General features: G+C 37.6%; 1 protein-coding gene across 12 annotated transcripts in view; it reads left to right on the top strand.

The window, feature by feature from the left end:
- Nucleotides 1-17,867, top strand: part of RANBP17 (RAN binding protein 17) — a 335,917-nt gene that overhangs the window by 286,120 nt on the left and 31,930 nt on the right. For 9 of the 12 annotated variants that reach the window (XR_011525451.1, XM_070570350.1, XM_070570348.1 and 6 more), the window contains 2 exons: nt 7,834-8,048; nt 10,009-10,147. Coding sequence is in view for 9 of the 12 variants with exons in the window: in XM_070570350.1 (XP_070426451.1) it covers nt 7,834-8,048; nt 10,009-10,147 (354 nt within the window). In the remaining 3 variants the exon portion in view is untranslated. The remainder of the gene's footprint in view (nt 1-7,833; nt 8,049-10,008; nt 10,148-17,867) is intronic. The other 3 variants (XR_011525453.1, XR_011525452.1, XM_070570355.1) reach the window with 1 other exon arrangement.

Here is a 17,867-nt window from a genome sequence, read left to right as displayed (position 1 = left end):
AATGGATTTTTAATAATCAGCTGTAATTATTCACTGTACATAAGAATTTACATCAGAGTTCTTTTAAGCAGTTTGTGCTCCAGGTACACTTAAGGTATGACTTAATAATATGCTGAAATTGAGTTTGTAAAGTGATGTACAAGCCACTCTTATTTATTGTGATCTAGAAAACAAACCAGTGACTTTCACACTGGGTTTTTCAGAGCCATAGAGATGTGTGAAAGTACCACAGAGGCTCTCCAGAGACGGGGAAGGAGGGGTCCCTACTGCTACTTTGACCAGAACCACACATCTATATAATTGCAGTAGATTTGTTTGTAAAAGGGTCACCCATTTAAAAAGGTATTTTTGATAAAAGAGGTTGAAAATTACTGGCATGTATTAAAAAGCATTGTAAGAATGAAGCATTATGATTGTATATTTATGTTTAAATGATTACAAAAAGATAGCTGACGAATGCATTGGTCTTGAAGTAACTAGAGGCTTAATAAAATGTCACCAGGAAATAACAGTTCTGGAAAACAGATTATCCAGGAACCGTGGATATGGCCTTAGGTCTTATCAGAAACTTGGTTGGGGACAGAATGACGAAGTACTATAGTAATGCTCACAGAAGTCGTGTGAAGGCAATAGAATGATCAACACCTTGAGGATCCCAGCACCAGGATCAGGTGATTTACAAAAGAAAGGTCTTGAGAAATAAATTCCACAGTGAATCCACATGCAATCCTACACGCAAGCAAAAAATGCTAACTAGGCTGTTAAATAAGTGAGGGTGATCTCTGAACAAGTGCTGAGAGTTCAGTGGGTTCTTTCAGCCATGTAATTAATATTTGTTTAGCATTTATTGTGTCTCTGATACTGTGAGAATTATAAGGACCAGGAAGAGAAATAAGACACACAAAAGAGAATCTTACTGATTTTTCCCTTAACGAACTTGAGTCCAGCAGGAGATTGAGACAAGTAGACAATATGTAATTTGCTGGTTTTTATTTATATCACGGCCATTGCTCCTTGTTTATATATATAAATCTACCACATCTTTTTAAATAACTTCCAAGTATTCCATTTTATGGTCATACTATAATTTATTTAATTATTTACTTTTTGATAAACATGTAATTTTCACGATCATACACTGTTTCAGTAAGCAACTTTGTACATTCAGCTTTATGAGCTTCATTCATTCACCAAATGCATATTGAGAGCAGCAGGCACTGTTCCAGACTCTTTGGATACATCAGTGAGCAAAACTGAAAAAGAAATTATTTAGTATGTTAGAAGGTAATATATTAGGTGCTATGAAGAAAAAAGAAAGCAAGTCAGGATAGGGGGCATTAGAAGTACCAGGGATTGAGAAACATATTGCGGTAAAATGATCCAGGTAGGCCTCATTGAGATGACATTTAAGCAAAGACTGATGGTAAATGAGGGAGTTAGTCACACAGATATCTTGGGGAAGAGTATTCCAGGCTGAGGGAACACCAAGTTTTAGAGTTCTGATGTGGGAGTGTATGTAGCACGTCTTAAGAATGGCAAGGAGATCAGTAGCTGGAGCAGAGTTCACTGAAGGGCAAGTAATAACAAGAACAATGCCATGTAATGTCATATCCTGTAGAACATTATCTGGACTTTATCGCCAAGTGAAATAGAGGGACTTTAGGATGTTTTGAGCAGAGGAATGACATGATTTGATCTTAACTTTGACCAAAGTGATAGCTGTGGGAGGGGTGAGAAGTGTTTGGGTTCTGGATATAGTTTGAAGGTAAAGCAAATCAAATTTCTTGATGGATTGGATATATGGTTTGAGAGAAATAGTACAGTCAAGGAATTTGGGCATACACAACTGGAAGGATGAAGTTACCATTAACTGAGATGGGGAAGGCTGAGACGGGTATGGCGGGGATCAGAAGTTCCATTTTGGTTATGTTGAGCTTGAGATGTTGATGAGACATCCAAGTGGAGAGGTTGAATACAGAGTTGAATATGAGTCTGAGGTTTGGAAGAGAGGTCTGGTCTAAAGAAACAAATACGGGGGTCATTGACTCTTAGTATTTAAAGCCATGAAACAAACTAGATAAGATCACTGGGATGAAGGGCGAATGTAAATATAGAAGACTTGGGTTTGAGCTCTGGGGTACTCCAGTGTTAGGAGGTAAGGGAGAAAAGAAGGAACCAGCAAAGGAAACTGAGAAGGAACGAACACTGCAGTAAGAGAAAATCAGGAGAGTGTGTGTCTTAGAAGACAAGGAAGAATAGGTAGTCAACTATGTCAAAAGCTGCCAATAAATCAAGTAAGAGGAGGACTAAGAGTCAACCATTACATTTAGTGACAAGGAGGTCATTGGGAACCTTGAAAAGAGTAGTTTCAGTGGAAAGGGCATAAAAGAGAATCAGAGGAGAAATAAAGACAGTGAAGACAGACAATTCTTTGGAGGAGTTTTGTTACCAAGAGGAGTAATATCTAGCAGGGAAGTAGGGCCAAGAGAAGGTTTTTGTTTGTTTTAATGGAAGAGATAATAGTATGACTTGTATTCCAATGAGATGATCTAACAGCAAAAGGAAAAAAAAAGATTGCATAGGAGAGAAAGGGGAAAATTGTTGGTACTTTGAGCTTAAGCACTTAAGAGGAGATAGAAGCTAGTTGAGTACATTGAGGGGGTGGCTTTTACAGATGACATTGTATGTGAGTGCAGATGCTAGTAGATGGGTAGATATGGTAGTGAATGTTTAGAATTAGAATATATTCCCAGAAGTGGATTTACACATTTTTTGTATTTTTAATAAATATTACCAAATTACCCTCTAGAATTATACTAGTTTACATTCCCAACAATTTGCTTAATTTCCCACATCCTTATCAACACTGCATTATTGTAATCTTTTTCAATCTGAAAGGGAAATGTTATATTCCTTTCCAGTCTTCACAGCTTCAGTTCTGTCCCAAACCATTTACATCCAGGGGTCTCGGCGTTTGCAGAGAGACAGAGTGAGTTGAGTGACCTGAAGTGAAAGAATGTCAGCAAGCTTGCAGTTCTCTTCCCATAACTGTTCTGATGATGAATGAAGACATTCAACTTGTAGAGCTGTCAGCTAAATATCAAATTCACTTTAAAATTTTACAGATTAAAAGGGAAAAAGAAAAACTAAATCAAGGTAATGGATTGCCTTATAAGCCAGGAGATAAAACTGTTTCATACCGTCAGTTCTTCCTGGTACAAGATACTACTATAGTATATCTTATCTCTTGCACCTTTTTTTTTTAGCTATTATTTTGAGGGCACAGAGCACTGGTACAATGTGGGGCAAAGAACCACACTGTGACCCCCTGCAGCCAGTTCTCCATTGAAGGAACAAAAAGAAGGCAGTCAAAGATATGGTATTGACCTTACTTTGAATTATGTATTGGAAGGAAGTGACATTATTCTACACCACACACACCCAGCTTCACTTCCTTCTCTTTTTGAGACCATAGCTGCCCATGTGTGAACTTACAGGCTATTAGACAGGAGAAAGAAATGAACCCCCAGTATTCTGTGTTGTTATAGTTTACGTTACTGAGCACTGTGCCAGTTATGATGGTAAGCACTTTACATATGCTGTCTCCTTTACTCCACATCAGAGCTTTGTGAGTTATATGTGAGGGAAGATGTAGGATTCAAACTCCAGGTCGGTATGATGCAGAGGCCCACTTGGTTCATCACGACCTTAGGCACTCTGTATTTATCTTCTGTTAGAGTATTACCTTGTTATATAGTTCTCTAGCTTAGGCCTGTAAAGGAAGGTCACTCCTATTTGGGTATAGGGAGCCTCTTCTGAAGAGGATATCATGAAGTCAGTCACTCAGGGAAGAGGTAGGGTCTCAGAAAGAAAAAAAAGTTTTAAAAGAAAGTAGACCTGAAAGTAGATCTCAGATAAACAGAAGCGGAGATTTTGCATCTTTTTATATATATCCCTCATTGAATCTAGATCTTGAGAATTGTCTAGAAGGGTACTTCTGGGTGCTAGAAGCTAGCTAAAGTAAAAACAAAAACAAAAAAGCTCTTCTAAACAGGACAGAGAATAGAGACTAAGAAAGAGGAACCTAAGCAGTTAATATAAGCTAATAATGGGGAAAATATTTCTAATAAGCCAGATTATATCAGGAGTCCTCTGTGCTTATTTCCCAGTTTTTTCTCCTTATTATTAAGTAAGACTTACTTTACTGTACAGCATGTACAAGAGTAAAAATGGCAATTCCATAGCACAAGTGCCTCCATTCCCCCATTATTGCCTTGGGCCAGGTTAACCATCCATTTGCAGCATTCTTTTCCTGAGCCCCAATGTAGCCTCAGCACCCATCTTACCCAGGTCTAGTGTTAAGCACCTCATTGCTCCACCCCCAATTATGGCAGATGTAGTCAGTAGGAAACAATTAGAGATTTTCATTTTGAAAGTCTCTTTTATTTCATTAAGGAAAGCATCGTTTCCTTTTGTGCTGCTACAGTAGGATTAAAGTGGCAAAAAGTGGCTTCGGTGGCTCCCAGCCTGGCAATGCCTTCATCTCCCAGCTGTCCCTCAGTGTAATAGAGATCTCTCTTTTAGGCAGGAAGTTCTGGGAAGGAAGGAGATGGGACTTTCCAGGCATCGCGTGGAGCAGGGAATGCAAGGAGGGTTGTCACACCTCTAGAGGAACATCAAACCAAACCTTAGCCCTGTCACTTTTGTTTACAGTAACGTGTGTCTAACTGCTAGATTTTAGGCTTTTTGAGAGCAGGGCCTTCAATTTCAATAAAAGTTGTTGAATAACACATGATGAATAAAGCTGAATTGGAGTGAATAAATGACTTCGCCAACCCTTCTCTTCTGTAGTCTTTTATAGCCACCGTGGAATGCTGAGGCACTTGAGCACAATGAGATATAGTTTCCTATTTAATAATTCCTGTTAATCATTCTACTTTTGCAAGGTCATTGATGGTATACTTATTACTGTTTCGCTTAACACAGATGTGTCTGAAACAGTACAAAAGATAAGATGTGTATGCCAAATTGCAACTTTGACATAGAGATAAAAGTTGCGATCCTAAATAATTTCTCCTTCTTGGTAATCGGTTATCCAGTCCTTTACAATCAAATTTTTTTCCCCATCACAGTTCTTGGCTTGCCTATTCCATCTTTTGCTGCAGAATATAGGACCTTTACTTCCCCCATAAGCACATCAGCATAAAAAGGCTCCAAAAAATGATCCAGTTTTCTCCCTTTGACCCTGGCCTCCCCAACAAACCCAAAATGTGTAAGCCACACCCCACCCACAAATTACCCTAGCTCTTTCTATAACACGTAAGCAGTGCTTTTCTTTCCCAGGAAAGAGCGGGAGGGGAAACGTCTACTTTGGTTTATATTTAATTTGAGGGAAAGGTAGAAAAGCAGTGGTTGAGAACTATCCTCTCCCTACAAGCCTACCTGGGAAACTGCAGTTGATCCTTGAGAAGTAACCTGTTCTATGAAGCCTTGCCCCACTGCCCTCCTGCCCAAGCAGAGTCAGACTCTTCTATTCCCATAACGTCTTGACACACCTCTCTGATAGTGTTTGTTACGTTGTATGGAATTATTTATTTACAAATCTATCCTCCCCCACCAGACTGAACTCCTTCAGAACAGAGATTTTTGTTTTATTCATTTGTTATCCCAGCACTTCACAAATAGTAACTGTTAAGTAAATGCTGTCATATTGAGTTGTATCCTTATGGAGCTTACCATGTATCTCTAAGGTAAATTAGGATGAGATCATGAGAAAGAGTACAGAATTTGATGTGGAGTAAATTCCAGTATGTACTTTAGCCTTCCAGACAACGGTGTTGTCATTCAGATGTATAAATTATAAGCAAAGCCACATGGGCTTCTAAGGATGCACAGAAGAAAACCTGTATATGGCAATGTTTCGTTAAGATAGACAAAGGGGAGGAAACTGTCACCCTGGTCCTGTGTTTCATGCTCTGCTAGAAGTACTGGTCCTTATTAATCTCTTAGTACACATGTGGTTACCATAATATACATATCACTCAGGATTCAAACAGGGAAAAACAAGCACTATGACACTTATAGATTAGGGAACTTATTTTAGTAATTAGACCTTGTACAATCTTGGATGAAGATTGGGAAATAGGTCCAAAGGGGAAAGTTGGAAAATCAGAAGAAAAATCACCCATCAGCCCTCCTGAAACAAAGGCATGGGTGGACAGGTTGGAGCTTGCAGGGAAATCTAGAAGCTAGGCTCACCCAGCTGCTGGAGTGGGACCATGAAAGGATGCTGGTTGAGAGGGGGACTGGTGCAATGGTATAGAAGTCAATGGAAGACTGTTGCCTCTGCATAGCTGCTACTCTGTAGGTTTGCTGCCAAGTACTTGGTGGAGGGCTTGGGGTCATTTGGTCAGCAGGACTGGTGATTCTAGACACAGAACAGGAAAGAAGAAAGACAAACTGAAACCTAGCGGCATTTTTCCATCTTTTTCTTGCTGTTTCTTATCAGAAGGACCTTCAGAAAGTCATGGCTGCTACTCACTTCCACCTTCCATATCTCACACAAATTTCTCTTTTGCCCAATTCTAGCTCACAGCCATACAGGGAAATGGATTCTGGGAAACTTAATTCTTGTTTAGCCAAACTGACACAGTACAAAACCACAACAACATACCTGTAAATTTTGTAAATTGAATTTAATTTCAATTTTAGAAGCCATACTCACTTGAACGAGAGAAAGCAGGGCTAAGAAACATGTACAACTTTATACTCCTTTAAAAGCATTCTTGGATATTGCCTGGTAACATGCCTTACTAGCACGCATTTCAGAAACAGAAATTGTTGCTTGTAAGTCCTAACTAGTACAAAAAAACTTTAAGGTGATTATATAAACATTTCTCTGTCTTTTGATGGTCAACATAGAATTTAAGTACAGTTTTTAAACGATCATCTCTTGAGATCTTCTGAAAAAGATCTAAGGATAAAAGGAAGTAACATTTATTGTGCACTGTGCCAAGAACTTCTTATGTGTCTTGTTTCGTTTAATTCATATACCAAACCTGTGAGACTCCTAAATGTGAAGTAACTCAAGATTAAGTTCATGTAAGCAGGTTGAAAATTCACACCAGAATTTAGAGCCACTTACATCTTAGTCTAGGTTATCTTTTTCTCTTGACTTAGTTTTTTTACTCCTACTTATTTTTTAACTTCTTATTGAAGAAGAGATAACACATCTTAAAGTACGTAAAATGGACTAATCTTAAGAGCACAACTCAATGAATTTTTACGTATCTGTGTATATATTCTTGTAATCACCATCCAGATAAAAATACAAAACTTTTCCTAGGGTGGCCCAGTGGTGTAGTGGTTAAGTTCATGTGCTCCACTTCAACAGGCCAGGGTTCGCAGGTTCAGATCCCAGGCACAGACCTATGCACAGCTTATCAAGCCATGCTGTGGCAGGCATCCCACATATAAAAAATAGAGGAAGATGGCCACAGATACTAGCTCAAGGCCAATCTTCCTCAGCAAAAAGAGGATTGGTGGCAGATGTTAGCTCAGGGCTAATCTTCCTCAAAAGAAAAAAATGTATATATATATATATAACTTTTCCAATACCCTTGGTTGGTTTTCCTCGGGCTGTTTGTACTTCCCAGGTAAACTGCCTTGTATATTTATGTTTTTCGTTAGATGGATGGTGTAATTCTTGGAACAAGAAGGGGGAAGTGAACATTAGTAATAAAATGAAAATGTTAAATAATATGCCTGCTTCATAGCCGCTTTGAATTGCATCTCCTTATATCACTTTCTCTTTCTGCTTTTACCCTAAAACAGGTAATCAGATCCTGTCCCTTGGGAGCCTCTCAAAAGATCAGATTTATCCAATGAAACTCAAGGGCATCTCCATCTGCTATTCAGCTCTCAAATCTGCCTTGTGTGGAAATTATGTCAGCTTTGGCGTCTTCAAGTTGTATGGGGACAACCATTTTGACAATGTACTCCAGGCTTTTGTCAAAATGCTGCTGTCAGTGTCCCACAGTGACTTGCTCGTAAGCAATCGTGCATCATAGGAGTCTTTGTGTGAAATGTGAAGTAACGCCACCACAGGCTTGGAATTGTTATAGTGAAGCCCAGGGAGTTAGAATAGCACCAGAACATTTTATGTTTTAGGACAGCATCTTGATTTAACTTAGAGAATTTGAACAACTATAATGGCTGTGTTTATATAATTAAATGTGCAGTTTCGAAAACCGCAGCTACTACCTCCTGACAAATTGGTCATCCAGAGTGCTCCAGGTTCTGCATCTAGAGAAAATGTAATTAGCAATTTCAGCTAAACTGCTTACAACTATGCTCATAATTCAAAAAAGGTCTGTTTCCTGGAGCAGAAAATGCAGGATTGGCTGCAGGATCTTCTCCTTGCTTCAGTTTTCCTCTGTCTACTTCCCCTGCTGTTTGGCCTTCCTTTCCATTAAAATTCTGGTGTGCTGGACAGAGTGCTGACCTGAAAGTTGAGCAGCCTGTGTGTAGTCTCAGTTCTGCCACTCACTAGTCATTTAACTTGAATAAATCACCTTCTCTATTTCTCCAGGCTTCAATTTCCTCACCTTTAAAATGAGTAAATTAAACAAAGTGATCTCTAGGTCCCTTTTCTACTCTACCGTCTAGTTTCTATGATTTATATCAGTGGTTTTCAAACTTTGAGGCCCATCAGAATCACCTGGGGTGCTTGTTGGAAATTCAAATTTCCAGGCTCCTCCACTGAGCTGTGTCATTATCAGACTTTTTTTTAACATCTCTGCCTGATTACACAAAAGCTAATATATGCCCGATGTGGTTGCAGTAATTACTTCAGTAACACAGCCAAATTCATGCTCAGGCTTAGTTCAGGCTTTCTCACCTGCTCCCAACCCAAGGTTAAGATCTGGGGGGCCTTTGTTAGTCAGCCTGTGTGAGAAATGGTCCTTGACATTCTAACGGACTGGTGGCACCCTCTTCCACCTTTCTAAACTAGTCTTAATAGAACCACATCTCAAGCCAAAGTTGTAGTAGAATGGAATGCTCATTGAAGGCTGGCTGTGTAACAGAAATTCCAAAATAGAAACTCAAATCAGATCAACCATATGTTACAGCCACCTCATTGAGGGGACTCTTCACTATAGTTGAGGTCCACCAAAAAAATGGATGTTGTTCCAGGAATTTCTCTAATCTTTTTTCTAATGGACAAGCAAACCTCTAACTCAGTAATTCTCAGAATTGAGGATGCATAGGCTCCCTTAGCATACATGTTAAAAATGCACATTTCCAGACCTTCATTCCAGAGCTTTTCATTTAGTGAGTCTGGAGTGGGGATCAGGAGACTATTTTTATCAACCCAGTGATTCTTATGGAGATGATCTTAATCTCACTTTAATAAATGCTGCTCTGGTTTATTTCTCTTATGAATGTTGTGCTTCTTTGATATTGGTTTGAGTTTCATTTGAGGTTTTCTAGGTATCTTTCTTACACGCTTATCTTTTGCCTGTATTGTATGGTAAATATTAAGCCATTTACCAAATTATGATTTAGTAGATGGGTTGGCATTGTGCATATACAGCAGGCTATGATGCCAAATCCTACTATGACAGCAGATTTTTTTGTCTTAAAAAAAAGGTTGCATAGCCACCGTTAAACACTGTTGAATGCTACAGTATTCCTGTCCAGAAAAGTAATTCTAAATTCCATACTACAGAGATTTTACTTGCATTGAAGTGTTACCCATATAAGGTAAAATTGAAATTACATACTATGCTATAGCTTCAAATTAGGATTTCTAGAGATCAAGAGATTCCCGTTAGAACCCCTTTAAATATGAATTGAGAATCATTGTCATTTGTTCCATATATTTATTCTATATATTTGTGTTTAAGTAATTTTATAATTTCCAATATTATAAATGACAATTTGCCCTGGACTGTAACATGTCTTTTGCTTCCCTGTGACTTGACATTTAGTATTTCTCTGTTGTAGCAATATCGGAAACTGAGCCAGTCTTATTATCCACTGCTGGAATGTCTCACCCAGGACCACATGAGCTTCGTCACCAACTTAGAGCCTCCTGTACTCCTATATGTTCTCACATCTATCTCAGAGGGACTCACTACTCTTGGTAAGTATTATGGAGGACATTGTTTCAGGAGGAAAAATTTGATTGTGATCTCTTTATGTATGTGCTTATTGAGATGATCATCCTACAAAGGAGGAAAGATTGTGTACCCAAACGGAAAGATTATTTTATAATATGTGCAAATGAGAAAATGCCCTTTTTTCATATTTTGGTACACAGTTTTGCTTTTTTGGTGAGGAAGATTGGGCCTGAGCTAACATCTGTGCCAGTCTTCCTCTGTTTTGTACGTGGGATGCCGCCACAGCATGGCTTGATGAGCAGTGTGTAGGTCTGCACCCAGAGTCCGAACCCACGAACCCCAGGCTGCAGAAGTGGAGCCCACAACTTAACCACTACACCCCTGGGCTGGCCCCATACAGTTTATTTTCTAATCAAGCTTTATTAAGATGTAATTTACACACAATAAAATTCATTGATTTTAAGTGAACAGTTCAAAACAATGAACAGTTTATTCTTTTTTTTTCTTATGGTTCAGGCCTTTTGGATCCTATCCTAAGAAATCTGTGCTTAACTCAAGGCCATAAAGGTTTTTCCTATATTTTCTTCTAGAAGTTTTGTTTAGGTCTATGATCTATTTCAATTTAACCTTTTTTTAAAGATTTTATTTTTTCTTTTTCTCCCCAAAGACCCCCCAGTACATAGTTGTGTATTTTTAGTTGTGGGTCCTTCTAGTTGTAGCATGTGAGATGCCACCTCAGTATGACTTGATGAGCAGTGCCGTGTCCATGCCCAGGATTCGAACCAGTGAAACCCTGGGCTGCCGAAGCAGAGCGTGTGAACTTAACCACTCAGCCACTGGGCCGGCCCCCAATTTAATTTTTATATATAGTATTATGAGCTAAAAGCTGAGATTCTTTTTTAACAGATGGATATTCAATTGTTCTAGCACCTTTTGTTGAAGAATATCTTAGATGTATTGGATTACTTTGTGCCAATTCTGTACTGTCCTAATTTTATAGTAAGTCTTAAAACCAGATACTATAGCCATCTAATTTTGTTTTTCTCCTTTAAAACTGTCTTAGCTATGGGTCCTTGCCTTTTCAGATAAATTTTAGAATCAATTTGTTAGTTTCTCTTATTAGGAAAAAGTATGACTAGGAGAATTTTGGTTGAGATTGCATTGAATCTCTAGCCCAATTGGAGAATTGAAATATTAGCAATATTGAGTGCTCAATTGCTGAAAATGGTATATCTGTCCATTTATTTAGATCTTCCTTAGCTTTTCTCAACAGCATTTTTGTGGTTTTGAATGTATGAGCCTTGTACATATTTTGTTATATTTATAACTAAGTATTTTATGGTTTTTATGCTATTGTAAATGGTACTGAATTTCAAATTTCCTCTTGTTCTTTGCTACCATGTAGAACTGCAATTGATTTTTTTTGTATGTTGCCCTTTTATCCTGCAGCCTTGCTAAACTCACTTATTAATTCTGGTAGCGTTTTGTAGATTTCTTAAAATGTTTTGCATAGATGTGTCTGCAAATAAAGACAGTTTTACCTCTTCCTTTCCACTCTGTATGACTTTTTTTTTCTTGCTTTATCTCTCTGACTTTCTACTACAGTACAGTGTTGGATAGTAGTGATGATAGCAAACGTCCTTTCCTTGTCTCCATGATTATGGAGAAAGCATTTGTTCTTTTACCATTTAGTATAATGTTAGCTCTAGGTTTTTCCTCGATGCTCCTTATCTTGTTGAGGAAATTCCCTTTTATTGTAGTTTTCTAAGAGTATAATAATGAGTGGGTGTTGAATTTGATCCAATGTTAAATCAACCTTGCATTCCATACTTGGTTATGATGTATCATCCTTCTTATGTATTACTAGATTCAACTTTCTAAAATTTTGATAAGGTTTTTACATCTATCTTTATGACAGATATTGATGTGTTCTTCTTTAGTTCTTCTTTTATAGTTTTCTCTTCTTCTCCTATCTTTGCCTTGTTCTCGTGTCGGTCTAGTGCCCTCATAAAGTGAGTTGGGAAGTGTTCCTTCCTCTCCTATTTTTTAAAAAGGTTTGTGTAGACTTGTTATTAGTTCTTCCTTAAATGTGTGATAGAATCCCCTAGTGAAACCATTAGGCCTAGATTTTTCTTTGTTAGGTTTTTAACTACAAATTAAATTTCCTTAATGGATATAGGACTATTCCAGCTATCTATTCCATCTTTAGTAGTATTTTATAGTTTCTGTCTTTAAAGGAATTTGTCCATTTCATCTAAAGTCCATCTGACATTATTGACATAAAATTGTTCATAATATCCTCTTGTTATACAATTTAATTTCTGTAAGACATATAGTGATGTCCCCTCTTTCATCCCTGACATTGGCAATTTGTGTCTTTTATCTTTTTCTTCTTGATTATTCTGGCTCTAGGTTTGTCAGTTTCATTGCAAAGAACCAGCTTTCAATTTTCCTTGATTTCTCTCTATTATTTTTCCATCTTTTATTCTATTGATTCCATGTTTGATCTTTATTATTTTCTTCCTTCAGTTTGTTTTGCTTTTCCTTTTTTAGTTTTTTGAGATAGAAGCTTAGATCACTGATTTCAGACTTTTGTTCTTTTTTAGTACACACATTTAATGCTTTAATCTAAGCACTGCTGTAGTTGTCCCTCACAAAATTTTTACATATTTTGTTTTTTTCTATTCAGTTCAATAATATTTTCTAATTGCCCTGCTGATTTCTTCTTTTACCAACGGGTTGTTACTTTAGAAGCACATTGTTTAATTTCCATGTATTTAGAGATGTTCCTGCTATCTTTCTGTTATTGATTCTAGTCTAATTCCATTGTAGCCATAGAAAATATTCAATCATTGTTATAACTTTTATATTTATTGAATCTTTTTTATGTCCAAAAATATGGTGAATGCTCCATGGGCACTTGAAATAAATGTATATTCAGCTGTTGTTGGGAAGAGTGTTCTGTTAAGTGTCAGGTCTAATTGATTAATAATATTCAGATTTCCTGTATTCTTACTGGCTTTTTGTTTGTTTGTTTTCTACTTGGTCTATGAACTACCAAGAAAGAAGTACTGAAGTCTCTGACTGTAATTATAGATTTGTCCATTTGTCCTTTCTGTTCTATCAGTTTTTGTATAAAGTGTTTTGACGCTGTGTTATTCGGTGTATAAATATTTAGGATTGTTCTGTCCCCTTGATGAATTTATCCCCTTTATCATTATGAAATGGCCGTCTTTATCTCTGGTAATATTCTTTCCTCTGAAATCTGCTTTGTCTGCTATTACTAGCCTCTCCAGCCTTCTTTTGTTTAGCGTCGCCTCTTTTTCCATCATTTCACTTTTAATCTTCCTGTGTCTTTATATTTAAAGTTGTCTTCTTATAGACAGCAGGTAATTTCTATTGCTGTTGTAACATATCTTTACAAACATGGTTGCTTAAAACAATGTAAATGTATTATCTTATAGTTCTTTAGGTCGCAAATATGACATGAGTCTCACTGGGCTAAAATCAAGGTATCAACAGAACTGTGTTTTTTTCTAGGAGCAAACCCATTTCTTTGCCTTTTCCAACTTCTAGAGACCACCTACATTCCTTGCTTGATGGCCTCCATCCTCTGTCTTCAAAGCATTGCATCTCTCTGACCATTCTTCCATAAATACATCTCCCTCTAATTCTGACCTCTTATACCTCTCTCTTTCACTTTTAAGGACCCTTGGAATTACATTGGGCTTACTCAGATAATCCAGGATAAGCTCCTTATTTTTAGTTCAGCTGATTAGCAACCTTAATCCATCTACAACCTTAATTTTTATTTGCCATGTAATCTAACACATTCACAGGTTCTGGGGATTATGACATAGACATACTTGCCTAACACACAGCATTTAGTTGGGTCATATATTTATATCAAGTCTAACTATCTCTGCCTTCTAATTAGTGTTTCGGCCATTTACATTTAATGTAGCTACCAATATATTTGAGTTTAAATTTACAATATTGCTATTTGTTTTCTCTTTATCCTATCTAGGTTTTGTTCCTTTTTTCCTTTTTCCTGCCTTGTATTGGTTTGGATTAATCAAATGTTTTTTATAAGTCCATTTTATATACCCTTTGAGTTTATAAGCCCTACTTCTTTATTTTTAGTGGTACTCTAGGGTTTACAATCTACACCTTTAAATAATATCATCACAGCTTGCCTTCAGATAATTACAGTCTACCTCTCTCCCTCTGTCTCCATTCCTTCTGGAACTTCAATTACACATGTGTTAAATATCCCTGTTATATTATTCAAAGACTGGAGAGGTAGATCTCCAGAACTCTCTGCTTGTATGGCACCCACTCTTCAATACTCTGTCCCTCAATTCTAGCTGCCTCAGCCTAACCAAATTCCAGCTATTTCTCTTCAACTCAGTGAGACCACACTTAGCTTTGTTTGGGTTCCTCCCTTCCTGGCCTGTAGCCCGGAAACTGCTTTGGGCAGTAAGCTTGAGCAGTGGTGTAGGTATTACCTCATTGGTTTCCCTCTTCTCTGATTTAGTAGTCCTGTACTGCTTGTTGTGCAATAATTGAAAAATGTTCTTTCATATATTTTGTCCTGTTTTCTAGTTGTTTATGGCAGAAGGGAAAATTCTCATAGCGGTTAATCCTTCATGGACAGAAACTGCAGTCTTGTCTTTTATTATTACACTTTGGCTTGACATTCTTTTATCTCACATCATAGTAATACTTGAAGATTTTGGATTAGTTGCAAGTGGCTATGTTGTTTTCAAAGTGTGGTCTTAGGCCTGGAATCTGCACTTTAACAAGGCTCTCGAGAGAGTCTTGACAAAGTGGCATTATGGAGGGAATACTGAACTTGGATTTAAGTCCTAGTGCTAACACTTATTAGGTGTATGACCATGGATACATACTCCATGCCTGATGCTGTCATAGCTGTTTTCATATGTGTATTTCACTCATTTCATTCTCAAAACCACTCTGTATACCAAAACTGGGTTAGATACTCTAAGAGAACTATTTGTCCTTATTTCCTACCTGATTGTAAGCTTCTGAAGGATAGGAACAGTGTCTTGGTCACCACTTTATTCCCAACCTAGCATATAGTAAGTGCTTAATAAATATTTATTGAATTATTTATTGAGAAGCTTATATTCTAGTGGGGAGAAATAAACAATGAACACACGCACACATGCACAAGAAAATGTCAAATTAATTAGGTAATATTATTCTCATTATACAGATGAGTAAGCTGTTGCTCAGAGATGTGCATCAGCATGCCTCAGGTTGTACAACTAATATGTGCCTGATTTAGGAGTCTTTCTAGCTCTAAAACACAGTCCTGTTTACCTCACCACCTGCTAGAGCTACCTGATAATGGCTATGGTTTGGCAGGTGAATTGTGCCCTGTGTCTTCAGAAAGAAGACTATTTAGAATGTTGAAAGTAAGCACTCGGGTTTCTCCCTTTCCAACAATGATAGATTTGCAAAGAGGCTTTTGTAGGTGTTGTTCGGGTTACAAGCAGGTTTCAGTTCTACTGTAGCCTCAGTGTAAAAATGAGAGGGAGGTATAAAAAAGTTGAATCAGTGATAGAGTAGTGATTTGCCTAATATGCCTAACATGATATTACAAATTTTTAATCATCATTCATCAGCATTTTTAGTTTCGGGCCAGTTACAATGTGAGGAAAGACAAAGGTGAGTGAGAAAATCAATTACATTTTCTGTCTTTTTTTTTTTTTTTTTTTTTTGCCAAGGAAGATTAGCCCTGAGCTAACATCTGTTGCCAATTTTCCTCTTTCTTTGCTTGAGGAAGATTAGCCCTGAGCTAACATCTCTGCCAATCTTTCTCTATTTTATATGTGAGTCACCACCACAGCATGGCCAATGAGTAGGGTAGGTCTGCGCCGGAGATCTGAACCCATGAACCCAGGCTACCGAAGTGGAGTATGCCGAACTTAACCACTAGGCCACGGGGCCAGCCCCAGCATTTTCTATCTTTTTAATCACCCATCTGCCACCACCCCCATAGTTACATACAGAGACCAAGTTCAGGATTTACAAAAAGCTGCTCTTAATAATGACTCTCAACTCATTCATTTAGAAAGTATCAATTGTGCACATACTGTGTCCCAGGTACCATTCCAGACCTTGGCAGTACTGAAGGGAATGAGACAGATAAGTTCAGTGCTGATGTCAAGCTTCTGTTCTAGCGGGGAGAAATAAACAATGAACACGCACACACACACACAAGAAAATGTCAAATCATAAGTGCTAAGCTAAACAAAGACTTAAAATAGCATAATGAATAAAGAATGATTAAGTGTGGCTTTTTCAGAAGGAGTGATCAGGGAAGGTCTCTGAAGATTAGCCTTGGCAGATTAGCCAAGAAGTAAAGGATGGCACAAAAGGTGAAACAATGAAGGGAGAGGGCAAGTGAAAAGTTGAACCAACTGGAAACCACCAGATCTTTCCCCATAAGTTCATTGCTAATAAAATGTTCATTATTAATAAAGAGATTGTGTTGTCATTTTGAACACATCCTTGAATTGGATGGAGTAAATGGTATGAATGTAATATAGGAGTAAAACATTCAGGAAATATTTAGAAACTTAGAGACCTTGTACATTAGTTTCTCCTACCAAAACATTCTAAAGAGAGAAGAAAGCTATGGATTAACTATAATGACAGGCTTAGTGTTTAAGGGACTGAAATAGCCAGGAAAACAAATGGGAAATGAAAAAGGGAAAACCTACTATGTGTCAGGCACTGTGTTACAATCTTTGCTCACTTTATCTCATTAATTTCTCACAACACCTTGCAAAGTAGGTGGTATTAAGCACATTTTACAGAGGCGCAAGTTGAAGATCTGTAAAGTCAAACGTCTAGACAATATAGATTCAAACCTAGACCCCCCTGTTTCGAAAACCACTCTACCATCCAAAGAGGCCTTTTGTTTCCGAAATTGCCTTTCACACCACATATTTCCAAGACCTTATCCTACCTTCTGCTATGGTGAGAAATTTTGAGTCGAAGCCAGAATTCAGCTCAGCTCCATTATCATTCTTCTGACTCAGTTAAGCAACTCTTTCCTCTACAGTTAACTTTTCAGAACAGCTTTCCGTGATGGGTCTTAGTGAACAGGGGGGCTATTAAGGATGCACGTGCTTCCTGTGGAGACCAAATGCAGGAGAAAAGGAGCATTTGGTTGTTTTCAGTGCCAAACAGCAAGTTTCTAGAGAGGACACAGTGCCTATTATGCTTAAAAATTATATCCAAAATTGTCTAAATCATGGATGAAGCCTTTTTAAACGATTCTAAAGAATCAAGAACTAGGACAAAATATGAAAATTCATGACTTCTAGCCATCCTGTTACGTCAGGAGAGTTTCATTTTTTGAATCTCACACAATAGTTTAAGCTGCAAATAAGGAAAACCAATAAGAATACATAGTCCTCAGCACCATTCATTCTGTTTTTGATCAAATGGCCCTTGATCCTTATGATTCCACACTATTCAATCTATCCTGAAATAACATTTATTCTTTTCAAAGCCCCCAACCATACATCAACTATAATGGAAGCTCTTCTTGCTTTTATGACAAGGATATATGCTCCAACCTTCATGTCTAAAGTGTCTACCTGGCTTTTTCATAGCTGACTCAGAAGATTTGAACTTTTTAATGCAACCTGCATGGCATGTAGTCACCAAATCTATGTGAAGTCTTTATAATTTTTGTTTTATTGA

Source organism: Equus przewalskii, chromosome 13, assembly GCF_037783145.1.
Source record: "Equus przewalskii isolate Varuska chromosome 13, EquPr2, whole genome shotgun sequence".
NCBI classification, from domain to species: Eukaryota; Metazoa; Chordata; class Mammalia; order Perissodactyla; family Equidae; genus Equus; species Equus przewalskii.
The sequence above is the reverse complement of the archived record's forward strand: the minus strand, read 5'-3'. Positions and strand labels throughout refer to the sequence as shown.